Below are 15,356 nucleotides of genomic sequence, written 5' to 3' on the forward strand. Positions count from 1 at the left end.
TTGGTGTAGGTGGAAGGAGTAGTTCTTAAATGAAAGTATTAAACCCTTTCTGTTAGCCGAAATAACATGAATCAAAATGTTTGTCTCCCCCAAAACACAGAATACCTGTGTGGATGATATCTTTCTTCAAATAAAAGAGCAGCTTGCTCAATCAAAAGTGATAGAAACTGACTTGGCAAAGCCTCTGTTTGATTCACTGCTTCGTGTTGCATTGGGCAGTTTTTCTGCTGATCTGGATCATTCTGAAGAAAAAATTGAAAAGGTATGAAACACCAACTAAATAATCAATTCTAAATACTGCAAGGTTTACTGGGTCAGGTTTTGTTGTTTGGATCTGCTGTTGAGCTTGATAGGACATGTTTAAATCTGTTTGGTTATTATGGCTGTTGAAGATCAATTCTCTGATTCTCGTATATAAGTGTGTGAGTTGGGTGCTGTCTATTAGTATGCATCCTACATCTACTGCTTAGAAATGAGTTGTGCCCCCAAAAGGAGCAAGCTGTGTTATGCTCTATGGACAGTGGACATACCTGAAACTTGATGTTTTCTTCACTCATCTCACAGCAGACTGTGACAAAAACTCAAAGAACGCTTCAGATGGGGATATTGACTCATCTTGGTGACTGCAGAGATATCTTCACCTTAGAGTGAATGTCAAGGCTCATGGTTATGGTGATAGTGATTTTGGACACAGTTATTCTTGATGCATTAGCTGCCTGCTTACCAAAGCTGTGGTCAGGGAGTTAGTAAGAAAAATCTGTCTTTGCAGAACCCAGTTTCTATGTAAGAATGAAGTATCTATAAAAAAGTATTTCAAGTTTCTTAAATTAATCATACACTTCCCTTTGCCCATGGACATGGAGAAAATAAGCATCTGGATGGTTCTAAATTACTTACTTTTCTGACCAAACTGGTAAGCTTATTTATGTATTATACAGACCCATTACACTGAAATAGAGCCTGTGTCACAACCTGGAGATATTTCTGAAGAAACTGAAGAATCACAGTGCTGCAGTATTCAAGTTTTTGCTGAAGAGGAAGGATATGAAGCAGACAGTGAAAGTAACCCTGATGACAGTGACATGAAAAATGAAGGTAAATGTGAACTTTCTGAATATACAAAGCAGTCTTTTTATGGCACAGCAAGAAAGATTTCTTGTCTTTTGAGATGTACAAAAGTAGGGTGAGAATCAGAACTTTAACAGATGGAAAAAGTTTAACTCTTTTACTTCCAGTAGGATGCAGTTACAGATGGAGAGATGACGAATGTTCTTACTGTATGTCACAGAAACTGTTCTGTCTTGGTTTTCTTGCTTTGTGTGACTCTTGCCCTGATGTCATGTGGCTCAAATGTATTATTGTGATCTAGAAGCAGTTTTCTTCAGAGATGCTTCTCAGTAGTTTGTTTTAAAATCAGAACTCAATTTTTTAACTTAGTATTACAACAATCGGTAAAAACTTAGTCTAAATATATTTCATAAAATGACTAATATGCACATCTCTTGCTGTGTTCTATTTGTGTAATGAATTTTGAACATGAATTTGCTTTTATCTTTCCCTTTGTGCTGAACATCTGGATGCTTACATTCTTGTACGAGGTCAGCATGAGCAGTAACATTCTTTAATAGAACTGCATTCAACTGTTGCTGTTTACCTGTGTGACTAGGTTTAGATAAACATTTTTAAAGCAGTTCTGAATTAAAAATTTAAACTGAAATACATCCATGAAACATCCATCTGTGTAAAATGTCTTTTTAAGCAATGTGTTTTAAGGTCTTGCTAAAATATAAGAGGAGAAGCTTAAATATTGGGCTCTTTCCTTTCTTGACTGTCATGGAGATACTCTGTCATGTGCTGTCATGTGCCTTTTCTGAGTTAAATAACTGCTTCCCCCAACCTTTTAACATGAAATTATATCAATTTATCTCCTTTCTTGGGAGGCTCAGTGTTCTGTATAGAAGCTTGAGGCTCTGTTACAATGACTTTACTGTCCTGTTTCATAAATTGCATATTTCATCATTACTCTGTGTGCCTGCTTCCGAGGAAATGAAGACACATCATTTAAGAGCATGTTACAAGAGAAACTGCATCCTTGCCCTTCTGTTTTGGGAGGAAAATATGAAAGCCTGAAGCAGAATAGATGATCGTATTAACTTCTAAAAACTGCTTATAAGTTAGTGACTGGTTTTGGCTTGTACCTATGAAAAGGCTGGAGAAAGCAGTCCTTGGATATTCTCCTTAAACCATGCAAACTGTATTCTGCTGAGTAAGTTTGAGTAAGTCAAGTGTTTTCTTTCAGGAGCAGACACAAAGGCAGAACCAGGATGTACTGGTCCTTCAGGTTATTTTAATAACCTAGCTGAAAATGTCAGTCAAGGAGAATTAATGTATCCTGAAATCTGCATGTTAGAATTAAACTTGCTCTCAGCTGGTAATGCAAGTTTAGATGTGCTTGCCCATGTATTCCAAAGCTGCCTGAAAATCATCAGCCAGAAGGAGAGAAATGCTATGCTACTTATAGAACAGGTAAAAATGTTATTAAACTAAGGCAACAGCTTAGCAGTCATGTTTCTTATTTTCTTCACTTTCATAGTATCAGTATAGAAACAATGTAAATTACTGATATTGCCAGCTAAATTGCATTTAGGTTACTAGAAACTACAGTAAATTAATGTATCAAAAGATATTTGACCTACAAAGCTTTTGGGTTTTACAGTTACCTTCTTTTATCAAGACTGTTCAATCACTAGAGCTATAAATACATATGTAATAACTGTCAGGTCATTGAAAAAACAAACATACAAAGAAAAAGCTAATATTGTATGTATATATATGTAAACATTCTAAATATACATGTATTCAATGTGTGCTTTTAGAACCTTGAAGTGATGTATCTCAAAACTATTTCCTGCTTTTATTCTTAAGTTTATATTAGAAATTAGTTATGCACAAGTTGATGTTCTTGTGATCCTTTGGAGTTGCCAATGGCTTTTTTTTTAATAACTAAATTGAGTATGCCTCTTGCAGAAAGGGGAAATATGGTTAAGTAATCTAAGCTTAAAGTGCTTGTTTATATAATAATTTGACTAAGAAGCCAAGTTAGTGCTTTACAGCTTAAGCCAAAAGCAGGAAAAATAATACTGATTTATTTGAGTACTCCAGTTGTTTGTGTGAACTATTAACATTAAATCAATAGCACATATATATTTTTTTCTGAACTTATAGTTAAAAATAAGTTAATTTTCATTATTCTTCAATGTAATTTAGAGCAATCTAATGAAGCAATCAATTAAGAGATTCTCTATCTTTAGAGATTTTTCAAATTATCTTTATCTAAGAAGTATTTGTGAAAGATGCTTGTAAGTAAATGGCTTTGATATGTTTTGAATTTTTTAAATACTCTTTACAAAAGTCTTGCTTTAGAAGGTTGGTGAAACTTTTATTTTGCTTTCAGGATTGCATGACTATATACCAACATGCTGTATTTTGTCACAGCCTGTCAAATCCTGTAATTCTATTATGGGGATGACAAAGGAGGTCTCAGCTGCTGAATAGATAATGGCTCGAAGGCTTCTTTTTAGAAGCATTTGGATTTCAAAGTCTCATCTGCAACTAAACTACAGAACATGAAAGAATGTTCATTAGTAAATATAAAAATTACTTCTATAATTTAATTGGGATTGTCTTTAAAAATGAATAGTAGACAGGAATTGATTGAAATAAAGAATTTTTTAGTTCTTTAGCTGGTGTATATTCTTCAGTTATCAGTTTTCCCTCTATTTTTTTTAACAGGGAGCTGTTAAACATCTTTTGGGAGGATTTCTGAACGTATTGACACAAACGGAGTCTAGTTTCCATGGTGAGTTCAAAACCTAGGGAACTTAAATATTTTTTTTAATAACTCAGTGTATCCACTCTCAAATTTTTAGCTTCCAATGCTAATGCAAAATGCATTCATTGTTAAGTATGAATGTATGCAGCTGCTGCTTTAGCTTGTGACAGGTATTTAGCTTATGTGTATATGCAGGATTATTTCTGAGCTAGTGGAAATATGTTTTTTAAACACATGCTGTCAGATCTAAAAACAACAGTTGGTGACAGTGTTAGCAAACATTGCTTAGAAAAATAGTGATTATCTTAAAGATTGAATTTGATTCCATAACAATATAAGGTTTTTTATCTCAAATTTCTTCCTAACACAGGTCATAGTGATGTCTTGATTGAGTTTTATTACAAATTGAAAAACAGCTAGACAGTCCAAGAATGTGGAAACAAATGAAATGCTTGCCCTAAGGTAGCCTCACAGAACAGTGCTCTATATCAGGAGATGATGTAAACCCATCCCAGGACTTTGATCCCTGGCTTTGTGGGGAGAGCCTTTGCAATGTAGGTGGTAGGTTTCCAGGCTTCCAGACAAACCTAGGAGCCAGATTTGCTGTGTACCCATCTAGATTTGCTCAATTAAATTTTGAATTTTGGTGTCAGGAAGTACTGTTTGATCTTTGTAGAATTAATCTTGCAGTCATTACTGCTTCCAGAATTTGAAATATGTTTGCAAAACACTCTAAATTCCAAGTTAATCTTTCTTCATAATAGTATGGAATATGAATTTTTAAAGCTTTAAAACAGAATTAAAGAATATTATTCTATCTCCTTATTTTTAGCATGTCAGATGGTGCTAGTAGACCTGTTAGTTTCCTTGATGAGCTCACAGACATGTTCAGAAGAGCTAACTCTTCTTCTGAGGATATTCTTGGAGAAGACACCTTGTACGGTACGTGTGGAGTAACACAGCAAAATTCAGAGGTTTAATGAAGAAAACGAAGCAAAAAGAAAGTAATTTTGTATCCAGATATTTTGGTAGCTAAGGAGATGCCAGCAGCAACATTCTAACTGACCAGAGCAAATAAAATTTGGTTGTTGAAATAATTAATTCTCAAAATAATGAAAAGGAAATAGGAGATAAGAGAAGAGAGGGTTTTGAAGTGTATGTTAGAATCCTGGGAACTCTATTCAGCACAAGAAAACAAGATTCCTCTTGAGGAGACTGACATTGTGGTTATTGTTGACATAACACTGTAATAGTGTAAAATATGAAGTTATTCCTTTAAAGTCATAAAGCATCTCATTATTTCAGGAATGCCTTAGCAGCAGGAATTACTTTAAAAACTGTTGTTAGTTTGTGTAAACGTGGGTTATAATGCTGAAATACTTATCTGTTGGTTTGTGTGGGAGTCTGTAGAAAAAAAACAAGTGGAAAGAAATTTAAGTACTGTGGGGTCTGAAACAGGGAGAGACAAGTCAGTTTTTCAAAAGTAGCTTGCAATAGTTGGCTAAGTAACTAGAGAATTTCCTAAGTAACTAAGGGGCTCAGCTAATTTTGCTACTGATTATGCAATAATGAAGTCATGGCCTGTGTGTGCATTCTTAACCAGCTTCAAATGTGGCATAAAAGGTGGTGTCTTTTGAGATGTGAGTTAATCTGTTAGCACATAACAAATGTGAGAGAAGATGGTGCAGTGACCACCTGCTGTGTTTCAGCTGATTCCTAAATGGTAACTTGAAGAGTGATCTGCCCTGATTAAATCCTCAAAACTGTTTGACCATAGTCTGTTGAAGTTGATTCTTTATAAATGTGTGTCAGTTTGCATGTGGAAGTCCATTCTGTTGGGAAAACAAATCCAAATTTAAATGAAGAAAGTGGATCTGTTTAGTTAGATGGCACTTTTACTATGTGATGTAAACAGTTTGATTGTGGTTTTTTTTCTTATGCTTGAATTTATTTCTTCTAGGAGATACTACTAAAGGGTGTATTGAAGATTATAGAAAGTAATATTGACATGAACCCATTGCAGCACCTTGCCTTCCCTTTGCTACATAGCACAAATTTGAGTTATTCACAAAAATCTGCTAGCACTTCCAACAGTAAAACAGCTGGACTACTAAAAAGAGCAAAACTTTCACAGAGCAAGAAGGAGGCAGATGGTGAAAATTTGAGTCACCAGCTGCTTTCTTCTTGGCATGTAGCCCCAATTCACTTGCCTTTAGTTGGACAAAACTGTTGGCCACACATGTCTGAAGGCTTCAGTGTCTCACTGTGGCTGCATCTGGAGTTTGCTCATGAAACAGAAAATTCAACAGAAAAAGGGAAGAAAATTAAGAGAAGAAGCAGACTGGTAGCAGTAAGAGAGAACAGCTTTGACAGCACAGGTGAGGATATAGTGCTTCCTGATTCTATTTAGATAGCACTGAAAGATTCTGGTTACAGGTATTACTGGTTCATATGCGACGTACATAAGGCTGAATTTTATCTTATGATGGATATTAAACAGGTGTGGTAGTCTTTCTGATTTTTCTTTGAGTACTGTATGATATACTTAAAACACTTCCAGCCTTAGTCATTAATTTAGATTAATGCCTGCTTCCTTACAAATGTAGTATTCTCACTGAATCTGTAACTTCAATTAAATGTTGTTGTGCTGTTTCATGATATGCTGGAAAAAATATTAAATGCTGCAGCTGAAAAGTCATGAGAAAAGACTGCTCTCAAGTTCATTCGGTCCCATGTATTGTTGAAGCAAGTGGCTTTTGCATTCTTTATCTTAAATAAAGAGCTAGCATATCTTTGTGGTTTAGGATTTTAAATACTAGGACTCTTGGCTAAGAGATGGTCCGAAGCCATCAAGTCAGAGCCTGAGGCTGACTCCCGCAAAACCCTCTAACTTCCCTTATGTGGCGCCACTGAAATGTCAATAGCTGCACAGCATTTCTGTTTATACTTTTGGAGAGACTCACCTCCTCCCAAACTCTTTTGAGCAGAATCTTTGAATTGTAATTCGTAGGAGTAAAAGTTCCTTAAGTTATTTAAAATGCCTCCCAATCAGAACATTTGGAATACCTTTTACAGTATCTTTTTATTCCCCTGTATTTGAATAAAAGGGGGGGAAGCAAACCCTTGGAACTCCCTAAAGCTGCTTTTGTTAGAAAATCTGTACTTTTTTCTTGATAAAGTGAAAATACTGAATGCAAGATCATGTTTAAGGGGTAGTATGATTTGTGAAGAAAATCCTAATATTTCTTGGTGCACACTAAGACTGACAGTGCAACACAGGAATGTAATATGATAAGGCACATCAAAAGCATCCTTGAATTAGAGATTATTCATGCTCAGTGGATTTACATGATTCTAAACAAAAAAAACCCAACAAACAAAAATGTGAAGTGCTAAGCTATTGTCAAGCTCCTCTGTTTCAATGTGAGACCTAGGTCTCTGAATAGACTTGCACATCAGCTCACTCTGGGGAGGAAAATAAAAGGGAAGGAAAAAAAGAACAAAAAAACCCTTAACTAAACAAGAAAAAATTATCTGCAGTACCTGAACTACTTATTTTTACCCTTGATAGCTGGTAGCACTGGCATTGTTGTATTGTAATTTTGTATAAACATGTTTATATTTCTAGAAGAAACGAAGTCTATAGGAACAGAATATCTAAGCCTGGGAGAGAAACTTCTTGAAGATGGCTGTATTCATATAATTTCACTGGGTTCCAAAGCACTGATGATACAAATCTGGGCAGACCTGAACACTGGAGCGTTCATATTTCGGTATGGTGTATTAGTCCAAGCACAGTCTTGTGAACATATGTATTGTTACTGCTGGTAGCAGCTTGCAGAGAATTCTGGTGGAGGATAGAGGTCTAATTTTGATAGTAGACTCATCTTGCACACTGATGGCACCATCAAGTAAGTTTATTGCATACAGATCTACAGGATTACTTTTTAAAACTTGTTTCATGTATTTGTATATAAATAATTGCCCAAACTAAGATGTAAGATCAGTTATAAACATAATGCCATGCAAGGCAGCAACTCAAGTATTAATGAAATTACACAATAAGTGTATGAAGATAAGCAAAAGCTTTTGTAACTGTTGTTTTTCACATCTCGGGTGTGAAAATTGCTGTTATTTAATACCACAATAACCTTTGGGTTTAATCTTCTGAACACATTTTAGTGCTAATTTACTTCACATAAGTAGTGTATCTTGGACATGGGTCTAAAACTGCAGTTTTAGAATACTTTCTTTCACAGCTTTCAAAGCACCTGCATTTTTTTAATAAACTGAACTTCTCCATAAAACAGATACTATCCTCATCCTAAATGTAGGCAGATTCATGCAAACTAGTTAAATAACCAAGTTGAAACTGTAATGGAAGGATTTCCCCATCTTATGTTGAGCACTCTAAATATAGCCTTGTGATAAAAAAAATTATCTGTGAAAGTTAAGGAATGCAACCTCAAGGTAACTGAGGCCAATAAAGCTGCAGGTTTTGGGCTTAAAATGCAAATTTGGAAACAAACACTTGTTTTTCCTTTTCTGTTACTTTTGTAGTATGTGCATGGATCCAAATGATGAGATGAAAGCAGGTCTGCTGGCACAGGCTGAATCTCCAGAGAGTGTTTTCCTTGTGGGCAGGTGGCAGCATTTGGCAATAACTTACCTGCAGCAGCCAGAAAGCAAGAAAAATATCCATGGAAAGCTGCTGTTGTGGGTTTCTGGTCAGAGGTAAAGTATGCATTAGTTGCACCTAAATATTTATCTTCTTAAAATGTTTTCTGGTAGGAAAATATCTGTACTGTTTTGGCACAAGTTGAATTTACAATTGGAGTAGTCATTTGGAGGTAGAAGAGAGCTATCTTATACTGCTAAGAGTTTCCTAGAAACATCCAGAACGGTCTTGATTGCTCTGGGAATCTTCAGGTCATACTTTGAGCCAATGCAGACAGCACTGTTGATCTTCATCATGAATAAATGAAGGAAGTACTACAAGATTTTGAGTAAGATCCAAAAAAAGCTATGGTATAAAGTTATCAGTAGGCATAATGTCTAATTCAGTTAAGAATCTGAACTGAGGAGGTATAGCTCAGGTACTGGCCATGTTATTCGAAGTAGGAACAAAGAGGAGATGGAAAGAAGGCAGTCATTTTGCTCCACTGAGAGATATGGAGAGAAGGTAAAAAGATCTGAACTTGTAGTGGTAAGTATTACTTCTTCCACTGAAAACTTAAGGTCTGTGTTCCTGAATGAGGTACCTGCTGCAAAGCTGGGTGGGCCTGCACCTGCATGAAACATCCATCACTTAGAGAAAAAGGAATCTATCTTTTCTTCTTAAATACCAGACTATGAAGATTTTCTGTGTCCTAAATATGAAAGAGGTGGTCAAAATGGTATGTTGTAAAACAATTACATGTATCACCAAAAATCTTTGCTATTCCTCTAGAATTTGATCAGTAAACAACATTAGCAAAGACATTCCCAAAACTGTATCTAGGAGAAAAACTGTTTCACGTTTTTCTTTCTGCAATTAAACCTGGAATTGTAAAGTATAGTACTCATTTCACTTTGTTCTTGAAACTACATGGAGTTAATTTTTTAAGCATCTTGATTTCCTCCCTCCCTCTTCTTCAGTCTGTGCATGCTGATATGCAGTACAGTCCAAATCTGGAGACAGAGGAAACTAAAAATACTACATTTGCACAAGTGCAGTTAATGAGGCCCCTCTGTAGTTAGTTCCCAATTTGCTAGGGCTTAGGCTCTTCCAGGAAGCTTGAGATGACCTTTACAGTCTAATTGGTCTGTTCGTATAAATGCCCATAAGGTTAATCAGGTGCCATCTGAAAGCATCAGGCTTGCTGTCTGTGGCTGTACACCACACTAGCTCTGCCAACATTCCCTGGTATAAGTAAAACCTCAACATGATATTTTCCAGCAAAGGTGAGCTGTGGTTTTCATGGTGTGCATTAACATATTCAATAGCCTTTGACATAGGAATAGTAGAAATCTTTGAAAAACTGTGATATTTTAGAAGTGTATATAGTGTTATATGCAGTTTCTTCTTGGAGTTCAGAGGGAAGGAGGAAGGAATTTCAGAACAAGGATATCTTAACTGTATGGCAACCCCAGCTGGGACTCTGTACCTCTGCTCTGTGCAGTGTTTAAATACATACATCATTATGTAACTGAGTTTTGAGGTGCCTAGTTGAAGAGAGCTATAGGAATTTATAATGTCGAAAACACTGTGGCTTCTCATTTACTGAACGTTAAAATGTATTTTAAACATAAGCTGAGTACCTTTTAGATATCAGTTTTGATCACTTAATATTTAAATTTGTTTCTTTATATGTACTTCTAGGAAATGTGAGATTAATTTAGATTATGCACTACCAAGGAAATCAAGCTTGTCATCGGACAGTAATAAAACCTTTTGTATGATTGGCCATTGTACATCCTCTCAAGAAGAATTGCTTCGATTGTCGGGTAGATGGGATCTTGGAAATCTGCTTCTATTTAATGGTACTTTATATGCTTTTTTCTTGAACCAGTCTTTATTTCCTCTTCCCCCTCCAAGATCAAAGGCTTAATTTGATATTTTTTAATCATGCCAAGCTTTTATAGTAGAAGTAGCAATACATTCTTGACCAGCGTAATATATTGGGAAGAAAGCAGGCAAATATTTCAGTATTGGGTACTTGCTGATGTGTCCTTCTGGCACTATTCTCTTGCTTTCTTTCTAGTGCTGTAATTGGCAATTCCAGTTACTTTAGTGTTTCTTTAAATGTGTTTAAATAATGCCTTGGGGTAGGGAATGGAAAGATCATGGTGTTTGCTTCTTTTTTCTTTAAAGCACTCAGTCTCTCCCAGATGGAAAATTGATTTCACTTACCTGCTCTTTAAACTACTGGTTTCAAATTACTTAAAGCCTATTAAAAAATAAACAAAATTTGAACCACTTAATACTCTGAGTTAAGCATTCTTTCTCAAACTGCTGAAGTTACTTTGGGATTTTCTTGAATACATAGTTGTCTTCCCTCTTTGGAGAGCTTTGTTCAGGACTTCTGGCTGCTTGCATAGTTTTCAGGGCTGGAGCCCTGCAGGTCATCAATGACACTTCTTCATGTGGTGTCCTGGCCAGGACTACTATACAAGTGAAATCAGTTTTCCAGAGTGTGTGGTGTGTGCAGGTGTTGTGTGTATAGATAGAGTTTATTTGTGCAGGCCATAGGTGAGATGCTTGTCATAAATGTAAGCTCCACCTGGTGAATCTACATGGTCTGATTGCTGTTGTGCCTACAGCTATCAAAATTGGTGTATCCAGAGAGCACTGGATTTACCTCTGTACAGTTGCCATGCACCCACATGTGGCAGACTTGGGGCCTTCTGGATGGTCCTTTTGAATTGCATGCTCACAAACAGATGACCTGAGATGTTTTGTCTGGAAAGGGGAGGGAGGTTCATGCAGGAAATTTTCCTCACCTGGTTTCAGTTGCATTTGCTGCTGAATTAACCTGGACTGTGGTGTCTCAAGTCCCTGTGCTGCAGAGGCTAATAGCAAGCATTGGAATGTACTGATTGTTTCCCATCATCAGGGCCTATGGAAACAAGCTAGTGATCTTCCTTGGAAAGCCTCTGCTGCAGCCTACTTGCTCATGTGTTAGTTTTGCTTTGTTGCATACTCAGGAGTTAACAGCTTTTCTGGATTTTAGGTGCAAAGATTGGACCAGAGGAAGCATTTTATTTATACACATGTGGGCCAGACTTCACATCTGTAATGCCCTGTAAATATGGCAAAACATTGGCTAATTTTTCTAAGTACATAAGTAAAGAGATTCTACAATGCGAACAAATTAAGGAGCTCTTCATGGCAAAAAAGGAAGTGGATGTTGGGCATTTAATTGTAAGTTCTACTTAAAAATGGTTCTTAATTTCTTAGAACTGATTAAAAAACTGGGAACATGTTTCCTGCTGATTCCCAAAGTGCTTCACTTTCTCAAAGCAGGTAGGAGCAAATTTAATTCTCATTAAAATCACTGCAGGGTTCTTCCCTTTTTATTTCAGTCGGAATTGAACTCCACACAGCATGGTCATTTCATCTTGCTTTAGGTTGGATTCTGACAACTTCTAGATGCTCCAGCATCTGTGGTACTACATATTTAATCAGATCAGCAAGCACCTCCCAATGCCCTAGGATGAATACCTAGTTCTCCTTTCCATTAGTGTAAAGGTATCCAAGGACCACTTTGTTAACCTTGTAGCATTAAAACGGATGGGAGGGGTGGAAAGGGAGGATTTATCTGGCTTAAGAAAGAGAAGCATAAATCTTCATCCCAATGCTTTGAGGGTTTTGAGAGGAACTAAGTTTGCATCAGTTTGGCTGAAAAGTCCTTTTCCAGGTGGCACATATTATCTTTTTTAATCACTCCTGACTGAAACAGCTATGCCAGATGCAGGTGCAAATATAGTTACACTAGAAAGAATAAAATAAAACTTTCATCTCAGTGGAGCCTGCCATAATTGGTGAATTGTCTTCATGCACTGGGAATTCCTGCTGTATGAATTGTTTCCACTAGAGGGATTTTTCTGAACTTGCTCTCTCTGTAGCTGTAGGTAAAGGGTCATTCTGTCTGGATGTGATCCTTGTAAACAACGATACTTAATTTTGAATAGGTTAAGAAGGAATTAGTGGAATAAATAAAAAGCCTAACAAATCAGTCATGCAACTTCTAAGCTTATTTTGCCTTAAGAAACACCAAGTAACCAGAGAACTATGTGCTGAAATGGTGAATTCTGTGCTTTTGCATAGAAAGCAAGTGCCTTAAATGTAATTATTTCTCTATTTAAAATAATCTCCTAAATATGATAATTTTAAATTTTCTGTCAAAACAAGGCAGTTAACTTTCCATAGAAGCTTTGATTTTGGTCTAAGTATCTTCATCAGTAACAAGACTTATTCTATTGAGATCCTCTTATGGCAAAGCTGCTAAAAGGATAGATTTAAAACAAAATTGGAGACATTTTTCAAAAAACAGCAGGTAGCTTTCTGTTTTGCATTCACCACGTGAGAAGGGGAAACAGTCTAATACCTCTGAATGCCCATTCTCTTTTACATCTGTCAGTAACTTGTTTTTATGCAGAATAGTTGTGCTTATTCTTCAGGCAATAAGAGGGGGATCCTTGGTGGAATTTTCTTTAGTGCTTCATTAACTTTCTGTGCTGTGGCTATTGCATACATTTGCTAAAATGGGAATCCTGCTGCATATTAGTACATGTGCATCCACTTGAAACTTGAGTGGTAAAATAGTACCAACTTTGACAGTTCATTTCTACTTGCTGTTCAGTGGCTTTGGTGTGTGCTTTTTGTGTTTGGGGTTTGTTTGGGGTTCTTTAATTTAAAGTTTATTGAAAACACTAAAACTTCTCTTGTTTCAGGAGAGTCTTGCTGTTGTGTATACCACGTGCTGCCCTGGTCAGTACACCATATATGAGCCTGTTATTAGACTGAAAAGTCAAGTGAAAACTGTACCTTCTCAGAGACCTTTCAGTTCAAAAGAAGTTCAGAGCAATGTGTTGGACTCTCATCATCTGAAAATGCTTCAGCCTGTTGAATATAAAACTCTTCAGGGTATACTACATGAAATTGGAGGAACTGGTGCATTTGTTTTCCTCTTTGCTAGGGTAAGGAGGCTGGAGGAGCAGAGTCCATGTATGTGTTCTCCCATGTAACATTTTCCTTGGATCTGGGGTAGCAAATCACATATTCTAGCCACCTTACTCATATTAATTAAGTCTATGTGTGATTTCTTATTTCTTAAAGAAAAGTTGTGGAAAGTATCTGTGGTATAACAGAGACTGCATCATACAGGTTGTATGTAAATTGGAAACTTATTTATTATGTAACTTTAAAAAAGTATTGCTAGGATGTAAACTGTGGAGTTAAACTTGGACATGGGCTTCTAAATGTAAAAAGATTATTTTTAAGAGTGACTACTTTGTCCAAGTGATCTTATTTTTGGTCTCTAACTGTTAAATCTAAGTGATTAAATGTATTTTTAAAGGCTCTTAATTCATTGCATCTCTAACACTATAAGCATAGGATATCCAGAATGCAAGTCTGAATAAATATAAAGCTTTATAGTGTGCAAAGCCATAATTTTCTCAAATAGAGCTTTTTTGAGAGAACTATTCAGCCATGTTCAATGGCTTATCCTGTTTAAGAAAAACTGTAATTTCAAAAATATTAAGGCTGTGAGCCTTAACTTAGTTAATACTTTTCTGTGACCTGTACATGGAGAGGCTAATATGTCAGGGGTCTCTGAAGTACCACAGCTAATTCAAAATACTAATGTAGGCCTAAAATTTGTTTTGTGTGTCTCTGACAATGGTAGTAATCTGAAAAATGTGTGGAGAGTAACGCACATTAGACTCAAAGCTGTTAGGTGTTCAGCCTTCTTGTTAAGAAGACACTGCCTAATGTAATTTTAACGTTAATAGTGAAATCTGAGGAGAAAATCCTGATTCATATTATTGTGTTATGTAAATTTATGCTAAATATGTGCTGCAGATCCCAGTGTAGGCTCTATTTGCATCAGAGAAGCAAGTAAACAAGAGATCAGCTGTCAGACAATAGAGATATACATTTGTATAACTAAGTGCAGCAGAAATAACAGGTAAGCAGCAAGGGAACCTGTAGGAACTGAAACTTCCATTTATGTAAGATTTTCTTCTTGTACGTTTTTGGTAGAAATACTACTTGAATTTTCCTGGGATTCAAGAATCGCAGTAAGCAGAGAAGGAAGAATGGTCCATGGTCTTCATCTATCAAATTATTTGTCTCTCTGGGAAAAAAAACTTAGTGTTTGACACTTCCAAGTAGAGAGAGTCTAGACCTCCAGGAACCTTAATTTAAAGCTTTCCCTAAATTTATAGGAAACATCCTCTTTTTGTGTAAACAGTGTTCATTTTTAATAGTGCTTTACTTAGTTTGTGACGATGAGACTTTGTAGCAGAGCAAGAATAAATTGGTGCCTTCCCCTTAAGTTGTAGTTAGAACAGATTATTTTTTTTCTTGTAAAAAGGGATTCTTGTGATAGGATTTCTATGTTCTTAGCAGACCATAGTTTACTGCACTAGGAATTACCACTTCAGATAGAATAGCTGAATATACACACATATGCAAAAATGAATGCTATGTATATAAACTTAAAACCTCTAAAATAGATTTGATCCAAAAGTTATTTAAAACTGCAATAAAGTGTTTTTAAGGTTTCTTTGCTAAACACTTCTCATTTAAACTGTTTTTTAAATTTGCATTTTTCTTCAGGTTGTAGAGATTAGCAGCTGTGAAGAAACTCAAGCTTTAGCACTACAACTTATATTATCTTTAACAAAATACAATCAACAGAGAATACAGGAGATGGACAATTGTAATGGCTATTCTATGATTCATCGAGTATTAATCAAACCAAAATGCATTGTTGGATTTTGTATGCTGAAGGTAGAGTGCTCTTTAAACCTTGTC

The 15,356-nt window shown here is 36.0% G+C and overlaps 1 protein-coding gene across 3 annotated transcripts in view; it reads left to right on the forward strand.

The window, feature by feature from the left end:
• LYST (lysosomal trafficking regulator) overlaps nt 1-15,356 on the forward strand; it is an 82,273-nt gene that overhangs the window by 26,737 nt on the left and 40,180 nt on the right. For all 3 annotated transcript variants that reach the window (XR_007889033.1, XM_051614671.1, XM_051614672.1), the window contains exons 7-18: nt 101-262; nt 939-1,095; nt 2,300-2,526; nt 3,793-3,859; nt 4,665-4,774; nt 5,793-6,210; nt 7,461-7,605; nt 8,393-8,566; nt 10,194-10,354; nt 11,545-11,735; nt 13,268-13,513; nt 15,159-15,332. Coding sequence is in view for 2 of the 3 variants with exons in the window: in XM_051614671.1 (XP_051470631.1) it covers nt 101-262; nt 939-1,095; nt 2,300-2,526; nt 3,793-3,859; nt 4,665-4,774; nt 5,793-6,210; nt 7,461-7,605; nt 8,393-8,566; nt 10,194-10,354; nt 11,545-11,735; nt 13,268-13,513; nt 15,159-15,332 (2,232 nt within the window). In the remaining variant the exon portion in view is untranslated. The remainder of the gene's footprint in view (nt 1-100; nt 263-938; nt 1,096-2,299; nt 2,527-3,792; nt 3,860-4,664; nt 4,775-5,792; nt 6,211-7,460; nt 7,606-8,392; nt 8,567-10,193; nt 10,355-11,544; nt 11,736-13,267; nt 13,514-15,158; nt 15,333-15,356) is intronic.

The sequence above is a fragment of the Apus apus genome, chromosome 3 (assembly GCF_020740795.1).
Source record: "Apus apus isolate bApuApu2 chromosome 3, bApuApu2.pri.cur, whole genome shotgun sequence".
NCBI classification, from domain to species: Eukaryota; Metazoa; Chordata; class Aves; order Apodiformes; family Apodidae; genus Apus; species Apus apus.